The sequence below is a fragment of the Condylura cristata genome, unplaced genomic scaffold, assembly GCF_000260355.1.
Source record: "Condylura cristata isolate star-nosed mole 26May11 unplaced genomic scaffold, ConCri1.0 scaffold00009, whole genome shotgun sequence".
Lineage (NCBI taxonomy): Eukaryota > Metazoa > Chordata > Mammalia > Eulipotyphla > Talpidae > Condylura > Condylura cristata.
The window spans coordinates 11,483,077-11,497,126 of record NW_004567110.1 but is presented as its reverse complement, the minus strand read 5'-3'; the positions used below and the strand labels follow the sequence as shown (position 1 = coordinate 11,497,126).

Sequence of the window (14,050 nt, the reverse complement as noted above, 5' to 3'; positions counted from 1 at the left end):
AGCGTGCATGTCCTACTTAATGCACATCCAGCATCCTGTTGACTCTTGGAGGCATCTGTCTACGTTACTGACCTGGCAATGAACTCTCCTTCTCAGTGTCCTCAGCTGATAAATTGGCTTTGGGAGGATTAAATATGAAAGCGTACTACTTTGTAATGCCAGGAACAAATAATCACCCGGTGAATGACGACTCTAGTTATTGGACCAAAGTGTCTTATTCTATTCACAGACTCCTCTACATCCAGCAGCACGTGGTGATGAAATAAACATCCTGGCACAGAAAACTTATTGGGACCATTTCACTTGACCTTGACCCCAATGGCACTGTGCTCAGCCTAATTGTACTTGAAGATCAGAAGAAAGCCTCAAGTGGGTCCAATGCAAGAAAAACGATTACACCTGGTAGCAGAATAGTGAATTTTACCTCTAGTGACATTTTCCACAGGCAAATCTATTGTTTCCATCTGTTTACCCTGATTCCTGCCCTCAGTGATTACTGGTAAATGTAGCTGCATTTCCAGTATATGTCTGAATGCCATAAGTTATCTATTTCCAGGACAAGAGCCAAAACGAATCAATCCAGTCTTTGGAAAAGCAGCTGATGGAGGCATAATCCACAACTTTAATTAATGAGGCTTTGAAATTGAACACACAGAAGAGAAGTTCATTAATTGGTTAATTTTGTCTTGCCTGTACCTTAACCATTCACTCTTTCCCCAAGCATATACAATTGTGGGCAAAACATGTTCTTCTACATGTCTCATACATGCATAGTTTCTTCATCAGCTGCTGATTTCATGTGTGCTAAGAAAGCATCCAGTTACCACACTGAGGAAAGTTTAAGCTGCTCAGGTACTTGCTAAGCTGGTGCCCGGGGGTGGGGGGTCTGTCCAACCCTAGAGGCTGATGCTCTTAAACAGCTCAGCCTTGCTGCATTATTCAGGTTGCCAAGAAAATGAACTAGGACTCTTGAGGGTTTCTGTGTGGGAGTTGCCTTTGAAAATCTGGCTTAGAAGGCACTCGATGTTCCCACTGCTCTGGCCTCACTCAGCGCAAGAGGGCCACCAGCAGTTTCTGGAAGTCCCCAGACGTGTCCGAGCGAACCATGTCATTGAGAGACTTCTGATACTTCTCTTGGAACTTTGCTTTTATCCTCTGAAGATCCACCTGTAGGAGAGATGAAAGCAGCAAGAAGACAAGGATGTTGATAGCTCATTTACCCTAAACATAGTGGGTCCTGTTCTAAGCACGTAATTCTTACTTGCTCATTTATGTCTCCAACAACCCTTGGAGGTGGGGGCTATTTCTATTGTATGGAAGAGAAAAGCAATCAGTGTTCAGCTCCCAAAGACTGCACTATCGACAGATTACCCGGGATACATTTATTTATAGATACTAACACTTGAATGTCATATGATTTTTTAAAAAGATTTATTTATTGATGCATACAGAACTGGGGTAAAGGCCAGAGGTGCAGAGGTGGTGAGAGGCTTCACCAGAGACAGAGAGGGGAGCAGAACAGGCAGATAGACAAAGTACACTGCTGAGGGGAGCAGCGGGCGGGCCAGGAGAGGTCTGCCGCGCCATGTGGTCACCTCCGGGGCAGGCGGGGATCGAACTCATGCTGCAGTGGCTTTAGCTTCCTAGTGCTGTGCTTTAACTTGCTGCGCCACTAGGGAGGGCCTCATATGATTTTTATGTGTTATAAAATTTTTCTTTTTACTTAAAACAGAGAAGCTTATTTAAAATAAATCATTTCTAGATAGCAGGACTGTTCAGAAACAGGTGATGGGTCCAGGATGGCCTGTAGACCATGACTTGCTGATACAGGTATTGGATTAAGAAATCTGTCTCTTTCTCCAGAGATAAGAAATGAAGTCTTTTTTTCCTCTTGTATCCCGCACAGCATCAAGATATGAGTACCAGCCAACAAAATTTATATCATTATTGTTTTGAAGATTTATCTTGAATGCAACTTATTGAAAACTTGAAAAACCTAGCTGTGGTATGTAGGGGCAAGGTCTCAGGTGATAAACAGATAAAAGGTCTCTGTGCCAGGAAAGATAAATCCCCTGGTAGAATATACTGAGTGTCATAAAGGAAGCACCAGGATGGTATTTCTGGTATTGTTTTATTCTTGTTTTTTGATCTAGACTCTATTTTGCATTTTAGACCCACACATCATCACTCAGGTATCATGTTCTTTTTCTCTTCATCAGTTAAAGAGCAGAGTAGAATAAAGACAAGAGCAAGAGAAGGTGGGGGGGTGTGTCTTTTCCCAAGAGGCTGCTGAGCAGGGGAGACACTCAGGTATGCAGGTGTGTGCAGGTGTGTGTCCTGGTCCCCTGAGTTGTAGTCTGCATGGCTGGGGGGAGGGAGAGAAGGATGGTGGAGTAGTTAGTGCAGGGACAGAGATGGGGCTCTGATCCAGAACCACATGATTTGGGGGTTAAGGGGGCCATTCAACTACATCTCACTTGGACTGGAACTTTTTGAGAATGTGGTCCATGAGTGGAGATGTCCCTAGACACATGGCCATGCTGAAAGGGGCTGGAGCATCTTGGAATGAGCATTCCATGGCCATGTTGGCATGAACACGGAACCCCGACCCACTGGGGGGCACTTAGAATCGTTGCCCTACTACTTGCTCCTTTGGGCCTCTCAAGAACCGCCCCCCCCACGACTTAGAGTTGCTAAAAGACAAAAAAGTCAGAGACCTGGAGACTTAAGGAAAGAATGATTTGGACAATGGAGGAGAGAATGGAGAGAACTGTAGGAAAGGGAGAGAGACTCTGGGAAGAGAAAGAGAGAGAGAACTGGACCTTAAAAGAATGAAAATGTGAATAATGGAGGAGAGAGGGGGAGGAGAAATTCCAGGAATAAAAATAAAAATGAAAGAATGGTCTTGTTGCTAAGTTATATTTAAAAACAGTGTCAGATGTTAAGTATTATTTGTCAAAAGGTTGTGGTCCAGAACTTGGATTGGTATCTTTCCCCCTTCATTAAACAATTTTTTGAGGGGCGAGGTCTGTGGTTTTCAAGTGCTCAGTTCCACTTCATTCCCCAAGATTTCTCCTACTTCTCCTGCTGCCGACAAAATGCCATTTCCCCTTTATTTGGCAATTCCTTCTGTCCATGGGCCTATATTCAGAATTATTTGCTGTGAATCTTGACAGTGGCGCCCAAGCTTTTGGCTACTCATCTCTCTGTCCCTTTCTTAGACTCCTGCCTTCTCAAAATGGGGGTGGGAGGAGGCTGATATCACTCCTGACAGGGCAAAACTGGCTCTCAGAGGGTAGGAAAGATAATCTTATGTTCACATATAGAACACATAGAACATAAGCAGGCATACTGTATAGATAGTATATCATAGATATTGCACAATGTAATGTATATAAACTATCATGCCATATATAGTATATACTGTAATTTTATGTAATGTATATGTAGTATGTACACTATCTATTCTATGACAGTTCTTGGAAGTGGGTGGTGACTAGAAAAAAGTTGAATCTACAAAGACTGCACGGAGGTGATGGATCATTTAAAAAAGGTTAAGAAACATCTTAACTGATGTGCAAACACATGCCCCCAGAGGGCTGATTAAATGCTTCGCTCCGGAAGCAGGAAATCATTTGCTCATGGTCTCTGCTGCTGGGTAGGTGACCTCATCTGTTGCGAACCTTTCACTGCCTCTGTTTTGTGCTCCTGAAAACAGAGCCGGAGCGTGGCTCTGTGCAGAGGCTCCAGGGGTCCCCTCTGAGCTCCACGGAGCCACCACAGACAAAAATAGAAGCACCAATCATGACTGTATTTTTATAAAAAGAAACAGACTGAAGCATAGCACAATGTCTTCCACAGTCTAGAAGGCCAAGGCTGTCGCTGCTGTGCTTTTTCATAAACAGGCCCTGGACGGAAGCCCTATGCTGATGGTGTCAGTGAGGGCAGAAGGAGTGGAGCCCACCCTCCCCTCCCCCCGCTCCGTGGAGTCCAGAGCATCTTACCTCCTTGCGGGTCACAATGATGTGGATTAATGTCTCCTCATCGGTCCCCGCACCCTTCATGGACTTGTAGAGACGGTCAGCAAAATAGCCCTCGCGGTCCTGGGCACACCTCACTGGGAGGGAGGAGGGAAGGATGACTGTGAGTGTGAGCCGGTCATAGTTTGTCCAGTAACATGGAGGCCACGCAAGGGACAGGCCAGAGTGGCACCTGCCTGCCCGGGAGCTAACCCACCCACAGGCAGGTGGGTGCTTCCTGTTATTATCTGGTGGACTCTGGAAGAACCGCTGGGCAGGGCCTCTGGGCTCTCCAAACAGGACTGGGTCAGAACCACTTCAGGCAAACAAGAACCTTTTCTGTTCCCTGAAGGTCCCCTGACCCGAAGCAGACTGGCTGGTGACCTGGCTGTGTAAAGCTTCATCATCTGGGGGATTCACTCGGTCACACAGGCCTGCTTTGCTTGCCAAACACCTCCCTCGCTTTGTCTGTCCCTGCTGGCTTTGTTGGAGAGCTTCATCTCTGCATCCTTCCTGGGTTCCCTGGGGTCTTTGTGGTTGGTGGGGTGGTGGGCTTCCTGAAATGCACCTGCCTCATCTTCCCACAAGGCTGCTAGCTGCTCCCAGCTTTGGTTGAAGCCACCAAGCGTGACTTTCACTCACTGAGCAGAGAGTGGGCCACCCCACTGGGGGTAAGTTGGTCACCCTTCTGCTCCCTGCCTCCCAGGCTCAGAGGGGTCCGTTGTGACCAACTCTTTGGGGAATAAACCAACAACTCTTTAGGTTGTTGACATCTCCCCAGGACACTTAATTTTGTTGATGTTACTGACAAATAGCAACAACTAAATTCAGCATCAGTGTCAAAATGCACATTCTAGCCTGTCCTGTGGTCAAACTCATTTTCTAGGTAACTGCCTATATGACTGATGCTTAGGAAGAAAAAAGAGGTACAGGATTAGGGGAGCTGAGTCTGCATGGGGGGAGGGGGTCTGTCTCCTTTGTTAGCAGGACAGTGGCAGTCACCAGAATTTCAGTGGTGAAAGAAGTCCAGGCTCAGAGCTCATTAGTCCAAGAATATCTCAAAAGCCGCTGGGTGGGTAGGGGTGGGAGGGTGACCGGTCCATTGAGAGGGTGGCCTGTGGAGACTCACTGTGACCCCTAGAAACGCTGCTAGTGCCTGGCAGGGCGTCTGTCAGGAAGGCCCTCTCCTGGGTGGTTCTAACCGAGCAGAAGTGACTTGGCGAGCCTACAGAGGGGTTTCTTCCCTGACATTCCTTTTGCCTGACGTTTTGAGGAGCAAATATTGGACTTCTTTGCTTGTGCACAGTCCGAGTGTGATGTGCAGTGTCTCTGCTTAGCAGCTGCAGGGACCCGCTGCAGGGGTTGGGGGTGCGGGGCGCCCCGTGAGGAACATCTTGGCAGGGGAGGGCAGCGGGTGCCTCTGTGCTCTGTCTCTAGCTCCAGGAAGCAGAAGAAACCTGACGTTAGGGCGCCATGCCTGGAAGTTCCAATGGGACCTGGAGTGAGACCCGGAGACCCCAAGTGCCTCTCCAGAGGCAATTCTGCCTCAGGAGTCCGTGGGCCCATTTTGAGAAGCACTGGGAGGGGGTATCCAGGGGCTTCGCAGCCCCTTCTAGAGAGTCTCTGAAAGCTGGCATGGTTCTAGGCAGTAGAGTCATGACAGTGTGTTCTGGACTCCGTGTGGTTTCTTCTCAAGCTCTTTTATTCACCCCGCTCTGGCGAATAACTCCTGCATTTCATGGTCTCCATCTCCAGGGACTGGGCTTTCCCTTCCCAAACAACCTGGTCTGGCTGTTTCTGTCTGGTTCATCCCTGTGGCCGAATCTGCTGATTTGTGATCATCCACCAAGGACTTGATGCTTCTCAGCAGGACCTGGCTTCCTGGCCTCGTATCTGGCGCCACGGGCCCAGGCAGGTGCTGAGTTCGCGCCAGATAATTGAGTGGTTTTATTACCATTAATACCATGAATCATGTTTTATTACCATTAATAAAGATTAACATTAATGTTCTGACCAAACTCCCGTACTTTCTGGATTGAGCCTGGCCCATAAGTGGATCGCGTTTAGATTTAAGAGTCTCTCCCTTTAGGCCCAGAGGTCAGCTGTGTGTCTGTGCCGGCCAAGAGAGACAGTAAGTATAGTTAGACCTCAGTGTGTCCCCAGAGAAGTCCTGCTAATTTGAATGCAAAATGAGGATAGGTTGGAGAAACATCCATTGCTGTCACTGTTCCAAAAAAGAAAAAAAAACACACACACACACAAAAACAAAACAAAAAGTCTGGCAGCCTAGGCACATTCTTGAACTCCCAGGACTGCTTTTCCGTTCTTCCCCTTCTTCAGGGGATGCGTCGCTCCATTCCTTGTGCCATTTGGGACGGTGCCCTGCACTGCTCAGCGCACCAGTGTGGACAATGGACAATGCCTTCATTCCAGGCTTGGCGGCGAGGGAGAGGGCGCCTGCCAGGCTTGCCGTCCCATCGCCTTGCTATTTCCTGCCCCTGGGCCACACCTGGCAAGAAGGGCTAGATGTTTGCTTGGCACAGTCCCGCGCTGGTCCAGAGCCTTCTTTCTTCACAGACTTCATTCATTCCAAATGTTGATGGCAGCCAAGGTATAAGGATACTCTCAGGCCAGCAGGTATGCGGCGCTTATAGATCTGAAACTGGGTACCCCATGTGCGTCATGTGAACCACATTTCTGCCCTCTGCCCCTGGACTGGTCCCAGGCTGCTGACAGGTGCTCGTGGGACTGTCCCAGAGGCAGCCCCCAAGTGTCCCCTCAGGACCAAGCGTTGTCTGCTAGCTGCTCACACCTGAGCCCCTACGAATGGCCCTCCAAGCAGGGAGCTGCCTGCCCACGACGGCCGACGCCCCCTGGCTGTATGATGTGGGGTGCCACATTCTGGCCTCTTACCTCTACTCTGGACACCTGGGAGATGCACAAAGCCTTGTTGTAACTACGATGCGTTCAGCACCAACCCCCCACCCCCCCAGCCAACACTGCCAGGATGCGCTGCTCTCCACACTATTCCAGCAACTTCCTGCACACACGTCCTGCTCTGAGTACCAAGCAGCCCCACCCAAGACAGGGCTGTCCTTAGTTTGCCTTACCCAGAGTTAAATAGGCCTTCTGCAAGTCTCCGGAGGTTTCTTCTTCAATGGCCTCTTCAATGTCTTTACCCACCAGCTGGAGAGACAAAATGCAGTCATCACCCTGCAGCACTTGGGGTCGTGCCTCAGCAAAAGCCTTTAACTACGTCAGCTTTGTTTGGTCTGCGACTTGGAGGAAATCCCTATGCTTGGAGGGATCTTGCAGGACTGAAGGGGCGGGGGTCTTGCCTCCCGCATTCACGCGTGGGCTCTGATGGCTGAGAAGGAATCTAACGGCTGTGGGCTAGGACCTTTCTCTCAGCCTCAGTTTCTTCATCTGTAAAATCAGGGAGTGGAGGAACAAGGGGTGAGAATACTTCTTTGTGTAACTGTAACACTAATTCTTCATGTCTATATAGAACTTTAGTGTCTATTGTATGTGTGTGTGTGTGTTTAAGTTTCTTTATCTCCAGTGGTCTAGTGACTGTGGGTATCACCCCCTTCTGCATACTTCTTACTTCCCCTGTTCTGGGACTGAAGATCTGAAGATTTGGTTGTCCAAGATTTTTAAAAAAGATTTATTTATGTAGACAAGAACTGGGGTACAAGCCAGATGTGGGAGGGGTGAGAGGATTCACCAGAGACAGAGTGGGGTGTAGAACAGGCAGATCAACTGAAATGTACAGCTGAGGGGAGCAGTGAGCTGGTCAGGAGAGGTCTGGGGTGCTCTATGGGTCAGCCCCTCCCCCCACAACCCCCCTTGCGGATAGAACTCATCCTGAAGTGGCTGTGGAGAGCTGCAACCCATTGTGCCACCAGGGAGGGCCCGGTTGTCCAAATTTTGGGAGAAATAAGTAAAAGCTGTGAAGTTCTCAGTAAGGGCTTGGTCGAAAGCCTCAGGTCGAGTGAGGCTCCTGGGCTGGGAGTGGGGGTCAGCCAACGTCAACATGCGTCTTTTCTCTTACTCTGGGTGACTCCGCATGGGGCTCTCCTCCCCACAGCTCGCGTATGGCTGCAGAGCATTACACACTAGGTTTCCTTCCAAATATTTACAGAAGCTGGAGTTGAGAATAAATTGTGATATGTTGATCAAAGTACTGCTCGGGCCAGTCTCAGGGCAGAGAACAAGAAAGAAGAGTTCTGTGTCGGATTTGGGAAATGCTGTCAAGTATTAGACATACCGAAACTTCTTTCTTAGAAATGATCTTTTCAGGATATCACACTATTGTGAGTCTGTAAAGAAACCCGCGCGGGGGCACTTGCAGACACACCACAGAAGTCAGTGCAGTGTGTTTCGAAAACATTCTTTGCAATGGACGCACGATGGGTGTGTTTGGGCGGTGGGGGGTGGGCAGAATTAGTGGAGCCCCTTGCTAGATCTGCCATGGCGTGCCCAGCCAGCGGCCTGAGTGGGAATGGACCTCACTTTGAAGGGGTTTGGCCTGGGGGGTGTCAGTCCTGCCCACCCCAGAAGCCCCCAGTCTTCAGTGGGTTTGGGGTGGGCTGGTGCTCTGGAGGGGACTGGTGTTTCCTATCCCCTGAACAGGGTTCTTTTTCTGTAGCCGGAGATCACATTTCAGGAGGAAATTGTACCACACAGGTCTGCATTTACTTAGGAAAAAGCCCTCACAATCACTTTCTGTTTCTCTTGTTTATGCTGAGCCAGAACAGGGTTTTTTGACTTTCTGTAGAAGTGCAGTGTCCCCACCAGATAAAAGCAGCTATGGGGAGGGTGGAGGGGGGCTCCTCATCCTGGCCCTGGGCAACAGCGTGCACTTTCCACCCTCTCAGGGTCTCTGGTGCGCCCCTCTGGGGCACCAGTCATACAATTGCAGATGGCACTGCCCCCCTTCCTCCCCGTCCTGGTAGCTCTAGGCATCCAGGGGCTCCCTGGAACACAAAAGGAAAACAATAAACTGGCCAGGCTGTTGCTTCTCCTTTGGGGATGGCCAGTTTTCCACTTCAGATACTGGAACGCTGCATTCTTAGGGGACTCTTTGAACAGACCAGGCTTTCTGATCTCAGTACAAAAGCACATTGTGAGGGTAGATTCCAGACAAGCTGCAAGGACTGCAAGGACCTGTAGCATGGCCTCTAGGGAGACCTTCAGAGAAACAGGGGAGACATTTCTTTAAAATCAATCCCCCCCCACCTGATAGCATGCCCACCTTATACATGCTGGCTTTGGCTATTGGCAGATAGTGTTGAAAAGTCTGGGATGGGCTTAAAAGGGTGGTGGGGCATAGAAATAGTGAGGAGTGTGAGAGGCTGGGGGTGATTACTGTGGAGCCCTCTTTGGGGAACTCCCTTGGATAGTTTAACTACCTAAGCCTCCTCTGTCCCCCTTCCCTGGGACTAGGAACATCTTGCAGCAGGTCTGGGGAAGGGCTGTTGCTTGGGCTGGCATTTCTGAGAGTCAGTCACTAAGGCTTAGAGGACAAATAAAGGGCAAGAACTGAAGATTTTGTAACAAAAATGAAGATTCAACTCTATGCCAGGAAATCCATGCCACACGATACCTCCCCCCGCCCCCCTCTCCTCATGACCTCATGCTAGTCTCTTACTGCTTTAGTCATAGACCATGAGCAACCTCATGGAAGCAGGGCCCAAAGAGAAGCTAAGCTCTACAAATCAATGCTGGAGATTCAGATGAATAGTGTTGCAACAAGGCCTTTGGAGTAGATGAACAAATAGCATTTTAGAGTTTTGCTTTCATGTAAAGAACCTATGGAATACCTTATTATCCATCTGTGCTTGACCCTCTTGGTTCACATAGAGAGATACCTAACAGCCACCAGTGTTTACTGAGCACCTAGTGCATGCCAGGTTCATTTACACAGTCCTTGCTACCTTTAAGAAGCAGGTTACAATGACTAGCCCTATTTTACAGCTGGGGAAACAGAGGCACAGACTTAATAACTTGCTCTAGCTCAGACAGCTAGTAGCCAAGGGCAGTATTCTTAATCTTTAACATGCATCATCGTCATCTGGGAGACGCATGGCAGAGTTCCATCTGCCACAACCCAGAATTTAGGACTGTGACCCCAAGGAGGTGGTGGGTTCGGGGAGGGGACTCATTTTTTGACATGTTCTCAAGTGATACCTATGCCGCTCTTGGGGGATTAGTTTTGAGAACAATCGGTCTAGAGAGTATCCTTCCAGGTACTTCCAGGTAGTAAACACACACACACACACACACACACACATTTCTACAGTGACCACCAACGACAGCCACACCCAGAAACTCTATGCACGGCCCTAGACATGTGGGAAGAGGGGCTAGGTCATGGGAAAAGTCCTTCAACTCAGGGTCTACACAGCTCCAGGCACAGATCAGCTCTGCCTTTGATCATGAATCTGGGCATGATTTGAAAGCAGAGGACCCTACAGGCTTATATAGACTAGTGATAAAATTCCAACGTTTTATTGTCTTTTCATCTGCTGGCAAGACATAGCAAACACTGTTTTGAGTGAGGAGTGGCCAGCTCCAGCCAAGGTAAGAGCTCAGGCTGGGAAATCTTGGAGTTCTCATCTGCTCTCTGCTACCCACTTGCTGTGTGGTCCTGATAAGTTACAGATGGTTCCTTCTTCACACAGACTTTTCGTGTCCAGCAGTGGGTAACGATGGCTGTTCAGCCTACATTCTATTGATGGGATTTTTGTGACGTTGAAATGAGAATAGAGCACAGAATTGCTTTGAATAGTTAAAAGCCCTCTGCAGATATAAACTAGGAGAACAATCTGATATTCCACAAAAGGTTTCTTGCAATTAAAGGCTGATTTTCAGGGAAGGACTTAGCACTAAGTGCCTGAAAATAGTGAACACATCACGTTGGCTTAAAATTGTCATGGGATTAGAAAACAGCAATTACTTAGAGGTAATTGAGATGCATTTTTTCAGAACTGTATCTCTGAGGCATTTCATCTCGATCTTGGGAGTGGTGGACACATTAGTCACCCTGTAAGCTGACTTAACAGTAGTGAACATTTATATGTTTACCACGTGCTAGATACTTGTTCTGGCCTTTTACACTTCTCAATATTTAACTTCTCAAATAACCCCAGGAGTGTGTGATGGCGGCAGTGAGGGCCCCTGTTTTGCAAATGAGGATGGAGATGTGAGGTCATTCACCAGGGGTAGAACCAGAATTTGCAACTGGACCCCTCTGGCCATAGGACTTAGCTCCTAGACTGGGCACTTCTGTTTCTCCAGCAGGGCTCCCCAAACTCAGCACTGCTTGAGGCAGGGAGGCTCCTGTTAGCAGCCGGCTGCCTTGTGCTTGTAGGTCAGTCAGCAGCATCCCTGCCTCACCCAACTAGATGCCAATAGCACTGTGCCTTCCACACACACCCAGAAAGACCACCCCAAATTTACCAGACATTACCTAAGATTCCTGAGGGGGCAAAATTGCCCCTGATTGAGAACCAGTATTGTAAAAGATCCTCCTAATTCTACCTGCCAGGTCTTGGCTTCTTTGGGAAATAACTTAAGACTCAACTGTTTTCCCTGTGAAGCTCGGTCGCTCTAGTACTCAGTTACTTACGATCTTATAGGCTTGGAAGGTGGCTCGTAACTGCTGGTGGCTCCTCTTGGCCAGGACTTCGTTGAAGGCAAGCTCGTCAGTGCCCCAGCGACCTTCTCCTGCCTGGAGGGTCAAAAGCAAAGATTCTGAAAAGGTCTAAACATGAGTGTTGTGTCTAGGCCTCACTTTTGGGAAATCAGAAGACGTGCCCTGTTTAGAAGCCAGCACGATTGACTAAATACTTAAAGTTCTGCAACCACAAGTATATTTTACATATTTATTTATAGCTCTCCTTGTTCCAAAATGGATCTGAGGCGGTGAACCCCGGTGTGTAAGAATAGAAACAATGCTTTGAGGGTCATGAAGATTGTCTATATTGCACATTTTAGAGATCATACTCATTTTCCAAGCAACTCCCATTCACATGAAATAAAGAAACACTTGTCAAGAATAATGCTAATAAATGGAGAAAAAAATGTTTGGAGACTGGCACGTCTACGTACACTTACCTCATACAGATCTTTGGCATCCTGACCAGCTAGATCTTTGTCCACGTCATCTCCTTCATCACGATTAGCCTAGAAAAATTGACACATTGTTGTTAGCTTGAGGTCCTGCTTGGGCACAGAAAACAAAAAGGAAAGTCTTGGAAAATGGAGTAAGGCGGGGTGGTGATCCAAAGGGGTGGCCAGCCAGCAGATCCCGGCTGCAGAGTTGGCATCACTGCTCTTTGCTGCCATCTCTTGGCATAACCGAGAAGCTTCTAAGACAACACTTGCTTTTTCCTTATTTTTTTTTTTTTTTTTTGGTAGAAACCAGGGTCTTACTCAAACCCCAGGAATCTCTAAGCAGGTTGAAAGCAACCTCAGGTTACATAGGTCCCCTATGGTGAGTCCTTTGGAAAGTGAATCACTTAAATTCCAAAAGATTAAACTTCCCTTCTTAGAGCCCCAGTGCTGAAAACCCTCAGCGTTGAGTAAGGAAGGTTCTGGCTGCATACACACTGTTTTAGGCAGAATTCTAAGCTGACCCCCAATGATAAACACTCATAGATTCCCTTTCCCTGTTAATTCAATGAGCTATCATCCTGTAATTATGTTCTGCATAGGTAGGTAAGGCATAGAATCAGCTGAACACCTAAAAAGCGCTGTTATCTGGGGTAGATCTGATCTAACCAGGTGAGCTTTTGAAAGGGCAGAGGTAGAAGAAGTCAGAGAAAGATAAACTCTTGCTGGTCTGGTTCCTGCTTTGGTCTGTGCAGCACATGTCAGAGAATAGCTAGTGGCCCTAAGGGCTGATACTGGTCTCCCGTTGACAGAGAGCAAGTAATAGGACATCAGTCCTACAGCCATTAGAATCTGAAATCTGTCAATAACCAGCAAGTCAGAAGAGCACTCCAAACCTCAGATGAGATCATAGCCCTGGCAGTCCCTTGATATCAGCCTGTGAGAACCTAGCACAAGATTCAGCTAATCTGTACCCAGACCCTTGACCCATAGAAACTGTGGGATTGTACATCTCTGTTTTCTTTTGCACTACTAAGTGGCAAGAGGAAAGTATATGGCCTTCCTGCTACTCTTGAAATTACTTTGTGCGTCCTCTGCTGTCAGTCCACCCACACTGAGAGAAATACAATGGAGGAAATGAACAAAACTCTGAAGGATCGGCATGCCATTTAGAGTACAGATATATTCAGGTGGGAGGCTGTGCTGAAAGTCCCATGTCAGAGCTCCCTGCAGTGACTCTTATAGACCTAATCTCAGTGTGAATCCTGGAAGGGAGGGAATAAATTGTATTGTGAAAAGGGTCCTTTGGGAGTAAGAAAGTCTGATTCTTACTCCTGGGCTATATCTTTCTGGCTGGGTAAATCTGTGCAGGTTACCCAGCCTCTCTGGGCCCGAGCTTCCTCACTGAGCAAAGGGAGGTGGTGCTTAATGAGATAATCCATTACCCATTATAACTGCAAATGATTAAGCAGGTTGTTATTATGGGGAAAATGCTGATTTAAAATTTCCTGGTAGCTGGACTAATGGAGCACATGTCGCTCACCCCTCAATAAGACTCTTCATGATTAAAAAAATAATAATAAGGTTGATCTAAGTTGCCTTTTGCACCACTGGCTTGACAGTACTAAGGATAATTTCCTAAGTTAACGGAGACAACTTTATCCTCTTACCTGTAGCATGAACACCAGAATTTTTTGCAGGGTCCCACTAGTATCATCTTTGACATCTGATTCAAGGCTCCTGTCAAATACTTTTAAGCAAAAGGGAGAGGGTAAAGCAGACAATTTAGTTTTCCCAAGGTATTCTGAAAGAAACATTCTTTACCCAAAGTCAGAACAAAAGGTCACTTACACCTCTGGTAGGCATCTCTAATGGCGATGATTTCCTAGGAAGGGTAATAAAAAAAAAAAAAA

The 14,050-nt window shown here is 47.6% G+C and overlaps 1 protein-coding gene across 2 annotated transcripts in view; it reads right to left on the bottom strand.

Moving 5' to 3' along the window:
- Positions 1–613: 613 nt before the first annotated feature.
- Positions 614–14,050, bottom strand: part of ANXA13 (annexin A13) — a 48,241-nt gene continuing 34,804 nt past the window's right edge. For both annotated transcript variants that reach the window (XM_012722922.1, XM_012722921.1), the window contains exons 6-12: positions 13,989–14,022; positions 13,808–13,887; positions 12,141–12,209; positions 11,653–11,754; positions 7,130–7,205; positions 4,005–4,117; positions 614–1,167 (exon numbers count right to left, since the gene is read on the bottom strand). In XM_012722922.1, coding sequence (XP_012578376.1) covers positions 1,048–1,167; positions 4,005–4,117; positions 7,130–7,205; positions 11,653–11,754; positions 12,141–12,209; positions 13,808–13,887; positions 13,989–14,022 — 594 coding nt within the window. In that variant the 3' untranslated portion in view covers positions 614–1,047. The remainder of the gene's footprint in view (positions 1,168–4,004; positions 4,118–7,129; positions 7,206–11,652; positions 11,755–12,140; positions 12,210–13,807; positions 13,888–13,988; positions 14,023–14,050) is intronic.